General features: G+C 37.8%; 1 protein-coding gene across 6 annotated transcripts in view; it reads left to right on the forward strand.

Annotated features, from left to right (window-relative positions):
• BRAF (B-Raf proto-oncogene, serine/threonine kinase) overlaps positions 1-12,107 on the forward strand; it is a 162,350-nt gene that overhangs the window by 129,512 nt on the left and 20,731 nt on the right. For 5 of the 6 annotated variants that reach the window (XM_078153351.1, XM_020998143.2, XM_078153339.1 and 2 more), the window contains one exon: positions 6,748-6,879. In XM_078153351.1, the coding sequence (XP_078009477.1) occupies positions 6,748-6,879 (132 nt within the window). Of the gene's footprint in view, positions 1-6,747; positions 6,880-9,009; positions 9,647-12,107 lie in introns of those variants that run through there. The other variant, XM_078153341.1, reaches the window with a different exon arrangement.

Consider the following 12,107-nt stretch of genomic DNA (forward strand, 5'->3'; position numbering starts at 1 on the left):
TTTCTTGTTAATATATAGTTAGTTCCAGTGAGAGACCCTTTCTTGCTAGCAGTAGAGATCCAAATCATATTCAGAATGGAATTATTCTTTGTCTTAACATTCAGCATTCCTTTATTCAAATGTCTCTCACATCCCACTGCATTTCAGATGAGGTACTCTGTAATAGTCTTCTGTCTCTAGGTTAGACAACTTTCCCTAGAATTTTCTAATTCAAGTAAAATAATTTGTTTCATTTTAGGACAAAGTTCTTAATCTAACCTACCATTCTTTCCTTCAAAAAATTAAAATTAACAATCAAAAAGCATTGAAAAGCTCAAGATTAGAGGCAGCAGCCCAGCTGAACTATTTCAACATTTCTCTCCAAACAACTTTAAAATAGGGCCTCAAATCAAATTTTGGAGTGATAGAGCCAACAAAAGGTCAAGGTGAGACATGTTCCCAGCCTAAAAAAACTTAGGAGGTTGACAGAAGTCTGTGACACCAGGGTAAAGGCCAGTGTGGAGTACACACAGTAGCTAACAGCACCAGCAGCAGGCCTTGGATGTGTCTGTAACAGCAGCAGTTTCAGGAGCTCTCAGCCCAGAGATGTTCTGAGTTGTCGTGCCAGGGCAGAGAGGAGGGTTTGTGATCGAGGGAGCAGGGGTCCGGTTTCAGTTCCAGAGCAGAGAAGAGCACTGGCACTTGTGGCTGCAGAAGAGCAGGAGAACTGGTACAAGTCCAGGTCCAAGAAGAGCTCTAGTGCTTATGGCTGCAAGGAAGCAGGGACCCTTCCTGGGGAAAGACCACAGCAGTGACCACCTCTCTCCCCAGATCACACCACTGAAAATTTGCAGACCTCAGAACTAGCTCTGAAAATAGCAGCACAAAAACCTGAAGCTTGGGACAAGGCCTCCCCACCCCCAAGTAAACAGAGGCCAACTTTAACAACAGTTCAAAGTCAAGAAATAGCTTGGAAAAATGGGCAAGCAACAGAAAAATAACTTGACTATAAAAAGCTACTTAGGTGGCAGGGAAGACCAAGACATAAACTTAAAAGACAACAATGTGAAAACAGCTACAAGCAAAGCCTTAAAGAAAAATGCTAATTGGACCAAAGGTCAACAAGAATTTCTGGGAGAGCTAAAACTAGTAGAAGAAAAAGTGGGAAAAGAAATGAGAGTGATACAAGAAAAATTATGGGGGAAAAAAAAGACTTAACAGATTGGTAAATAAAAGAGGCACCAAAAAATATTGAAGAAAATAACACCTTAAAAAACTGTAGTTGGCCTAATGGTAAAAAAGGCACAAAAATTCACTGAAGAAAAGAATTCCTTGAAAAGCAGAATTAGCCAGATGGAAAAAGTGGTATAAAATCTCACTGAAGAAAAGAATTTCTTAAAAATTAAAATTGGGCAAGTGGAAGCTAATGACTCCATGAAGCATCAAGAAACAAAGTCAAAAGAATGAAAAAAATAGAAGATATGAAATATCTCATTATAAAAACAACTGACCTAGAAAATAGATCAAAGCAAGATAATTTAAGAATTATTGGATTACCTAAAAGCTATGATCAGAGAAAGAGTCTAGACATCTTTCAAGAAATTCTAAAGGAAAAGTGCCCCAGTATCTTAGGTCTTGAGAGTAAAATAGAAATTTAAAGAATCCACCAAGTCACCTCCTAAAAGAGATCCCAAAAGGGAAACTCTCAGGGATTATCCAAATTCCAGAGCTCCCAGGTCAAGGAGAAAATATTATAAGCAGCCAGAAAGAAACAATTCAGGTATCATGAAGCCATAGTAAGGATCACACAAAATTTAGCAGCTTCCATATTAAAGGAACAGAGGGCTTGGGATTCCCAAGGGCAAAGGAGCTAGGATTGCAACCAAGAATCACCTACCCAGCAAAACTGGGTATAATCCTTCTTGGGGGGAAAATGGTTATTTAATGAAATAGAGGATTTCCAAGCATTCCTGATAAAAAAGACCAGAGCTCAATAGAAAATGTAACATTGAAACACAAGGCTCAGGAGAAGCATTAAAAGGTAAACATGAAAGAGAGATCATAAAGGATTAAGTAAGGTTAAATTGCTTACATTCCTACATGGGAAGATGACACTTGTAACTCCTAAGAACTTTATCATTATTAAGGCAGCTGGAAGGAGTCTACATACACAGAGGGCATGGATGTGACTCAGTTATGTTGGGATGATCTCCAAAAAAATAAAGAAGAAGGGGTAAGAAAGAGGAATGCACTGGGAGAAGGGGGAAGGGAGAGAGAATGGGGAAAATTTTCTCACTTAAAGGAGACATACAAGGAAGAGTTTTTACAATGGAGAGTAAAATAGGGGGGTAATGGGCAATACTAAACCTCACTTTCATCAGAATTGGCTGAAAGAGGGAAGAAAAAATATATACATACATATGTATGTATGTGTGTATATGAATATATCTATATATGTATATATACGCATTTAGTTGTGTATAGAAATCTGTCTTATCTAGTAAGGAAACAGGAGGGGAAGGGGATAATAGAAAAGGGGAGAGGGAATGATAAAAGAGAGGGTGAATTAAGAGAAGCAGTGATCAGAAGCAAAACTGACTTTTGAGGAAGGACAGAATAAAAACAGAAGAATAAACAGAAGAAAATGGGATGGAGGGAAATACTCAATTAGTAGTCATAACTGTGAAAGCGAATGGGATGAACTCACCCATAAAACAAGCAGGTAGCATAATGGATTAGAAATTAGAATCCAGCAATATGTTGTTTACAAAAGATGCAGGTAAAGTGAGAAGGTCATTGTGCACAGTAACAACAAAGATCAACTGTATGAAAGACTTAGCTACTCTGAACAATACCATGATCCAAGACAGTTTTAAAGGACTTATGATGAAAACGTGCTGTCTACCTCCATAGAGAGAGAAATGATGAACTCTTGAGTACAAATTGAAGTATAATTTTCTCACTTCCTTAATTGTTCTTGCTCTTTTTGCCATATGGCTAATGGAAATACGTTTTGCAGGATTTCACATGTATAATTGATATCTTATTGCTTGCCTTTTCAGTGAATAGGGGAAGGGTGTGAGGGAAGGAGAGAATTTGGAACTCTAATTTTTTTTAAATTGTTGTTCATGTCACAGCCAGCGTTGAATATTCTGCTGTTGCTATTGAATCAGAGCTACATGTGGATCATGTCATCTTATACTTGGATCTGGATGAAGAAATAAAAAGAAATGCTATACAGAAAAAAAAAGGATTCTTTTTTCTTTTACCTTTTACTTACAAAGTCACTAGGTCTCTCTAGCTACAGAAGCATAAGCTAATAGCATATGCAATTATTCATCTCTTTTTACTTTCATCATCTGTGTCATCTCCTTAGGACCATTTCTTCATTTCTCAATAACTCACAAGGCCAATGAATGGTGGAATAATTCTTAAGTCCCTGAGAAAATAAAAGGCGGATTTTCATGGTGTAATTATTTCCCAGACCAGGAAGCTCTCTTAACTATGAGTGATTGACACCTAGTTTCTCTTTGCCCCTTAGATGCTATCTGAAATTTAAAACGGCAGAGGTGCCTTGTAATCCATGGCAGGTCCATATCATATGTTTTTGAAACTATGCATCCAATTTAAGAGCTGTCATTCCATACTTTATAATGGTTTCTGGCCTTCTGGAAAAAATATAAACATGTATACACACATATTATTTTATGTATATACAGATATAATAAAATGGATGAATGAATGGAAGGATAGCTGGATATGCAAAAACAAACAGGTATAATATTTTCTTCTCTTCCCCTTAGCCCTTCACACTCTTTGTCACAACATGAATGTTGTCTTGAAACTCTTCCATTTGGAAAAATCCAAAGGAAAGATCCTAGTACTTTCCTATAACAACCTCTCCCAGGACAGTGTGCCCTACTTTGCCTCTGTGCCTTTCTGCAAATCTCTTTGCCCTGGCTGCTGTGGAGTTTATATTCCTTCTCATGATCACTTGAATGTCTTCAAAATGAGCCGTTAAAATTTGGCATCATCACTAGGTCCTTGTAATAAAGGCTAAATAAAGCATGAAGGAAAGGATGCAGCATTTGATCAAGTATTTACTTTAAGTTCGTTGTAGAAAGATGTTCATGCACTTACTTGAGCACTGTTGATTGAGATCTAAACAGTCAATCAGCAAACATTTATTAAGTCCTTCCTGTTTGCCAAGCACTGTGCCAGGTGCTGGGGATGCAAAGGCAAAAATGAAGCAAGCCCCGCCTTGAGGAGCTTGCATTCTTTTGTGAGAGCTGTAATTTATAATGAGCTAAAGCTAGTGATGAACACAAATGTAAACAAAAAAGTTTGTAGTAGCTCTCCAAGAGGAGGAGAATGAAAAAAGGGAGATGACTGCAATCAGGGTGGATGGCCGGAACTATTCAACTCCAATTTTGTTTCTGTTCCCTTGTCCAAGAAGGAAACTCTTTGAACTAGGAAGGATAGAATACAAGGGTAAAAACAAAGATAAGAAGAGATGGTAAGAGAATCCCCAGCTGCCTTCATTGAGTTGGAGTCACCAGTGCTAGATGAGCTACATCCTAAGATAATAACTTTTTAATTGGCAGATATGATCACAGAGCCACTGTCTTAGGGAATAGGAGAGGTGGCACAAGATTGAGGAAAGGGCAATATCCTGATTTTCAAAAAAAGGAAGTGGGTAGAGTCTGCAAATCATAGGGCAAAGAACTTAACTAGGTTTCAGACAAAATTCTAAAACATATTATTAAAGGAATGTACTTAGAAATGGAAGAAGTGATCGCTAATAATCAATATAACTTCATCAAGAACAGGTCGTGCCAGATCAACCCTCATTTCATTTTTCGATAGGTAAATAGACTGGTAAATCAGGGGAATACTGAAGACACATAACATACTTAGACTTCATCAAAACGTTTTAAAGATTCTTGTATCTTTGTGGAAGAGATGGAGACATAAAAACTGAGCAATAATGTAGGTAGGTGGATTTTTAAGTAGTTGAATGACTAGACCAAAAGAGTTGTCATTAATGGGTCACCTTAGGAGGAGGTCTTTAGTGGAGTGCCCCAGGGGTCTGTCTGTGGCTCCTTGCTGTTTCAGCATTTTTATCATTAACTTGCATGAAGCCATAGACGGTATGCCTATCCAGTTCACAAATTACATGAAGCTTGTAGGGCTATTAAACACATTCCCGATCCAGAAAGATCTTAACAGGCTTAAATAATAAGCCAAATTTAGAAAGATTAGATTTGATAGGGACAAATCTATAATTCTACATTCGGCTACCAAGGATCAAATTTACAAATACAAGTTGATATAGGCATAGTTAAAGTATAATCTCTGTTGAAAAGGTCTCAGTTTTTGTAGCTGGCTTACAAGTTCAGTGAGTCAGCAGCATGACATGATAAGCAGAGAAGCAAAATGAGCTGTTGGGTTGGCATAGTTTCAGAGAAGAGGGAGGTCCCTGTACTTTGCCCTGTTTAGACCACATCTAAGACACTGTGCTGAGTTCTGGGCATTGCATGTTTTAGGGATGATGCAAATGGGCTTAAGGAACTAGCAGCATATAACCTGAAGAAGAGACTACTCAGTAAACATGACAACCATCTTTAGGGCTTTAAAGTTGGGGTCCTTAACCTAGGGTGAACTTTTAAAATATTTTTGTAGCTGTTTCAATATATTTTGCTTCCTTTGTAATTGCATACTTTTCATACATTTAAAAGCTTGTTCTGGGAAGGTCCATAGGCTTTACCAGACTGCCATGGAAGTTCATGTCATACACAAACGGTTAAGAGCCCCTCATTTAAAGAGATGTTGTGTGGAAGAGGGATTACACTTGCTTTGCTTGGTCCCAGAGACAGAATTAGGAACAATGGAGAAAAGTAACAGAAAGCCAGAATTAGGTTGGATACAAAGAAAATTTTCCAAAGTGGAATTGACTACCTTGGAAATAATGAGTTCTTAAGAGGTCTTCAAGGAAAGGCTGAATTATACTGCTTGTTGAGGATTTTGTAGAAGAAACCTTCGGTCAAGTCTATGTGAAAATAAGTGGTTTCTAAGGGCTCTTCTCACTCTCCACTTGGGGGATTGTTGTACGCGAATCATAAGCTGCCACTCATTCAAGCCTGCTCTATGAGATCTCTCCATTGCCCTCTAGGTCACCTAGAATTTTGATTCCTTGGAGATTGTAATGTTCTAGGATTCACACATAACAGTGGCACCAGGACAATAATGACTTTTTTTTTCTTTTTAGGCAGATGGAGTTAAGAGACTTGCCCAGGGTCACACAGCTAGTGTTAAGTGTTTGGTCTGAGGCTGGATTTGAACTCAGGTCCTCCTGACTTCAGGGCCGGTGCTCTATCCACTGTGCCACTTAGCTGCCCCCCGCCCCCCCCCCATAGTGACTTTTCAAAGAAAGGTTTTGGTTTCTGGGAGCAGTTGAAGATCGTGAAAGAGTTGCATTGATATCCCAAATGAAATCGACCCTGTTTATACATTTGCCATATTGTGAAAATAAGCCAACAAACTCTGAATCAAGTTTTTTACAACCCTTCCCAGTATTTCTTAGTTCTCTTTCCTCTTTTCCAATTTATTTTTCTCATTGCTTAGGCTACTAAAGAAGTGATTATTATGTTTATACCATGGGAGTCAAGTACTGTTTGTTTTTACAGGGTCTAATCTTGCTGGAAGGTATATGAGAAGACAATGAAGTGAAGGATAAACTATTTCTTTTTTCTTTTTATGTTCTCACAGGCACCAGAGGTCATTAGAATGCAAGATAAAAACCCATATAGCTTTCAATCAGATGTATATGCGTTTGGGATTGTTCTGTATGAGTTGATGACGGGACAATTACCTTACTCAAACATCAACAACAGGGACCAGGTAAATTGTCAGTGTAATTTGGGGTTTGTTTTACTGTTTATAGAAAGATTCATATAGGTTGTAATGAAAAGATTCTGCACATAGAATATTTAAGTACATGAAACACATAGAATATTTAAGTACATGAAATGATCTTCTAGCACTTTTTTCCACCTGTTTTTGGAGGTTATGTGAAATTTGGACATTAGTATCACTGTTTATTGTCTTTCATTGAACAAAATTAAAATATTTGATAAATTAACAAATAATTGATAAATTTGAATTGATATTCAAAACCACCCACTTCTAAGAAGCCCTAGTGAAATACTACACTCAGACAGAACCTAAAAAAAAAATTGGCATTCTTGAAATCTCCTATCCATTGAAATGTTTTTTAAAAAAAAATCAGCTCTACACTCTTACCATCTAGGCTTTAATGTCTTTCCAACTCTGTTGCAGATCTTATATAATGAAAATATATTGATTGTAGTAATTCCTTTATGCATGATTTTCTTGAATGATTTGATGCTTCTTCATAGGCACTTTCGTTTTTTAGAAGTTGAGAACGTAGGAAAAAAACATGTCATTCTTCTCTAGTTAGGATGCTACAAATGTCAGATTTCCCTATACCACTAATTCCCATCTTTTGCTTCTTCTTCTCTTGTTTCTTATCACCTTAATATATAACTTCTCCCTTCTCTCTCCCCCCCCAAAAAAACCAAAAAATGAATTTGTTACAGATCTGTTTCTTAGTAGACTGAAACTGAATTAAACTTAGAGGATAGAGAAAATAAGTTAACATTAATAAAAACTGCCTCACATTACAGCACCGTAGCTCAAGATTTCAGCAGTTACCCCTTACCTACAAATGTTATGTAACTATGAAGAAAAATCGTTAAATACCTAAGCCTGCCACAAGAGAATAATCCCTCACCTTCATCTTATACCCAGAGTATAAGGGTTTGTGTTTTGACTTTTTCAGTTTTATCTGTCTTCCATCCCAACATCCTAGTTTTGTTGTTCATTACATTTTCCAGTATAGATTATTATGTCTGTCAAGGCATTTTAGTGGAAGCTATTCAAGTAATGTGTGATATTGGCTGTTGGGGTTTTTTTTTAACTATTCATGTTTCTATTTCTCAGTGTTTTAATTTGTGGTATCTATTAGTAGCTGAGACTCCCTAGGAAGTATAACCCCTGTGCTGTATATGATAGATATTTATTATTATTGTGTTTTCACTTCTGTATTTATTGATATGCTTCACATTAAGTTTCTTACTGAATCAACAGATAGCTTTACATGGATCTTAAGTCAGTATTTTAAATTTTAAAATGGGTATACTCCTGTCCAGTTTAATGCAGTATTAATTTTAGGCTGTTAGCCTATTCTACTATATTCTATACTATATTCTACTAAATTCTCTGACCTTGGTTTGGGGTTTTAAGTCAGATGACATGGGTACTTAATGTTTTAAAGCAAATGTAATTGATAGGTGAGGTATATCAAAAATAAGAATGAAAAAACAAATGAGTTGTTGTTTATTACATATTTAACACAGATTTAGGCCATTGCAAGCATGCTATCATTTTGTTAGTTTGAGTTTAAAAAAAAGAGAGGTCCACTAACAAAATTGTGGTGTACATCCTTATGTTATCCCATTTTTTAATCTTCCTATTTGACTTGATAATACAACACCCTATGACATATTCTCTTTATATCTCCCTGTTGTATTTCTGGAGAAATTGCTAGGGCTTCCAGTGTAACGTTTATTCATTTATGTTCATAATACAAATTAGCGTAGATTCATGGGCTCAAGTGTCTTTTTAAAAAAATCCAGTGATCACTTGAGGAGAACTCTACAGTGTGGGAAAAAAGTTATCCTTGAGTAATCTTGCTGTAAGTGGTGATTTCTCACTATCTTGGAGATCAGGGAATATTCTTATCCCCATGAGCATATATGATTTGATGTGGAAGGGTATCAGGCTTCAACCCTAAGGTCATTTTTTCAGTTGGAGCTGAGGTTAATAGATGGGAATGAGAGGAAACGTCTCTCCCTTAATGCCCATCCTAAACTTTGTAAGGAGGAAGCTGGGGTGAGTCTTTACTGCCCGTTTCTAATCCCTAACTGGTCATTCTTCCCTTGCTTTTAGGAATAGCCTCCTTCCTCCTGGCAAGATCACAACTGGGTCTCCCCAAGGGAAGGCAAGATTCATTCTTCAGTATTCCTCCTCCACATCAGAGTTGTAGTTTCCCTCTGTTGATTATAAAAAGGGAACCATCTTTCCTAAAAACAAGTACCTTGTCTCCCTGGACCTCGTCCCTACTCCAGGATGTTTTCTCTTCTTTCATTGTGTCCACATGCCCTTTTCCCACTTTCTCTTGAGTAGTACTGCATTATGTTAGACTGGGACATGACAATACCTTTATTTACAATCCAGGTACATTGACTGTTGCCCCCATCATTGCTTTATCTCTTTTTCTATCCTCCCCTCTTCTAAATTGGTTTTAAAATTCCTGTTGCAAGAGAAGATGTCACAGGTGGTAAAGGATCCCATCCATTTGGAATGTGATTTCCTGCAAGGAAATCTGCAGGTCCTACCTAGCAAGAATTATTCTCTGGTTTTTACTTTTGGTGGTAAAGTATCTTTTTAACCATACAGTTACTTGGAGATAAAAGGGCATGCTTAGGATTTGTTTGTTTTTGTTTTAAAAAATTTGACCACCCTACAGCTACCTCCTCCCCATGTTCCCACCAAAACTTCTGCCGTCTATACAACATTAACCTTTTCTCCTTTCTCAAATGTCTTTATTCAAGTGGCTACTATGTGCAATTCATTGTGTATGTGGGCTTTAAATTACCCCCATCCAGTTGATATCATAGTGAGACATCATGAGAGCTCTTTTTAGTGAGATTCTACTTTCAGAGGCAGCTTAATGGCTCAGTAGATTGGAATCAGTAAGCCCTGAGTTAAAATCTAGCCTCAAATACTTACTTGTTTTGTGACCCTGAGCAAGTCATTTCAGCCTCGGTTTCCTCAGCTGCAAAATGGAGGTCATAATAGTATCTTCCACACAGGGTTGTTGTGAGGATCAAATGAGATAATATTTGTAAAGCACTTAGCGAAGTGCTGGCACATAGTAGGTGGTTAATAAATGCTTGTTTCCTTCCTTCCTTTTCTGAGATTTAGTCAGGATGGTAGAGGAAGGGGAAGCAGTTGAGCCTATCTCCTCACTATCTCTTCTGCACAAATAGAAAATGTACCAGATCACATTTGGGTCAGAAAAGCCAAGAAACAGTCAGTGAATCATTTTTCCAGCTTAGGAAGACAGAGGGAGAGAGAGAGGTCTGTGGACACTGAGGACAAGTGCAGAGGATTCCAGCTCACAGGGAGTGGAGGAGGGTCAAGACAACACCAAGGCAGAAAAAGATCCCAGGGGATCCCTGTACTAGCACTGGATGCAAATATGAGTGCCATCTGGCAGCTCTGGCAGCCACTACCTAGTTCTGAGTCACATAGATCCAGAGCAAAGAGGAGCAGTCATAACCATGGGCCCCAACTGTATAATAAGCAGTGACCAAGTTCTGGAAATGTAGCTGTGTGGTCCTGTAGTGACTGGGTTCTAGCTTTGAGTCCAGAACATAAGCCTACAGTAGAACATCCAAGGCAGGAGTGCCACACCGAGGGGGAGCCAATTCAGTCACTCTGAACTTGCAGTATGCTATCAGTCACACAAGCCAAAAGATCCAAACCTGATTAAGGAACTTGTAGAACTAAAATAAGGAAGGCAGTGAACAGACCTCTCCCTGTTTCACACATTTTGGGAGCATTAAAAACTTTAAAGGCCCCTGGATTGAGCTGTGAAAGCAGTAGAAGGATATGAAAGGACAGAAGCTCAGGCCAAATGTTTCCTCCAGAAGTGGATAGAGCCTAGCGCTAACATGTCCAAAGTCAAGAAGTAGACTTGGAAGAATGAGCAAACAGAAAAAGAATCCAACCATAAAGAGCTACTATAATGACAGGGAAGCTCAGGAAATAAACACAGAAGAGGAGAATGACTCAAAAACATCTACAAGCAAAGCCTCAATGAAAAATACAGCTTGTACACAAATCCAACAAGAATTACTAGAGGAGTTAAAAACAAGAATTTTTTTTAAAAGCTGATTTTTTTTTCAAATCATATGAGAGTAGTAGTGAAAAAAATGAGAACAGAAGCAAGAATTAGAGAAGAAAGATGAAAAGAGAATTAGCTGCTTGGAAAAAGAGATACAAAACAACAAAAAGAATGATTCATTGAAAAGTACAATTCACCAAATGTAAGATCCATGAGACATCCAGAAATAATAAAACAAAGTCAAAAGCCTTCATTCTTTCCCTTGCTCTTTCCTGTTACCATTTAACCATCCAAGAAACAAGTATTTCATAATAGTTTCAGACATTTATATATTTTTATAATTATAAAGCATTTCATATATATTATCTCATTTAGTCCTCACAACTCTGTGAGGTTAGTTAGTACATGGATTATCGTTTCCAGTTTACACTTGAAGAAATGGAGTTTTAGAAAAATGAACCCATCCTGTGGCATGTTCAGAGTGCACATAGGGTTATGTCCATAATCACAGTTGATTTATGGTGGAGACAGAATTTGAACCCAGGCCTTTGGACTTCCAAGTTGAGCATTCTTTCCATAGGTTCATAAAAATAGAGGTATCTGTAAATGACTCCCTCCTAGTTTAGGAGACACCATTCTACCAGGGTAAGACTTGACCTCAACTTTTTAAATCTGGACAGCTGGTGGAGTAGTAGACAGAGCACAAGAAGAACTGAGTTCACATTTGGCCTCAGACACTAACGAGCAGCGTGACCTTGGACAAGTCACTTAACTTCTCTTTGTCTCAGTTTCCTCAACTGTACAAAATAGATAATAATAGCACCTACATCCCAGGGTTGTTGGGAGGATCAAATGAAATAATTTTTGTGAAAAAGCTCTTCGAACCATTCCTGGCAGGCACATAGTTGGCACTATATATGAATGCTTATTTCCTTTCTTCCCTTCCCATTTCTAATCTGGTAACACTCAGACTTGTATTAAAGACTATCAGAGTGACCCTAGCAAATAAAGGGGCTACATCTCCTATTGCATGGTTAGAAGACAACTAGAAAGGAAGATACCCACTTCTTTTCCCTCTTGATAGAGGCTCTCAAGAGCTATCTCTGCATCTGAGACAAGTGGCAGAAATTTTCAG

The sequence above is a fragment of the Phascolarctos cinereus genome, unplaced genomic scaffold, assembly GCF_003287225.1.
Source record: "Phascolarctos cinereus isolate Bilbo 61053 unplaced genomic scaffold, phaCin_HiC Scaffold_1;HRSCAF=81, whole genome shotgun sequence".
NCBI lineage: Eukaryota > Metazoa > Chordata > Mammalia > Diprotodontia > Phascolarctidae > Phascolarctos > Phascolarctos cinereus.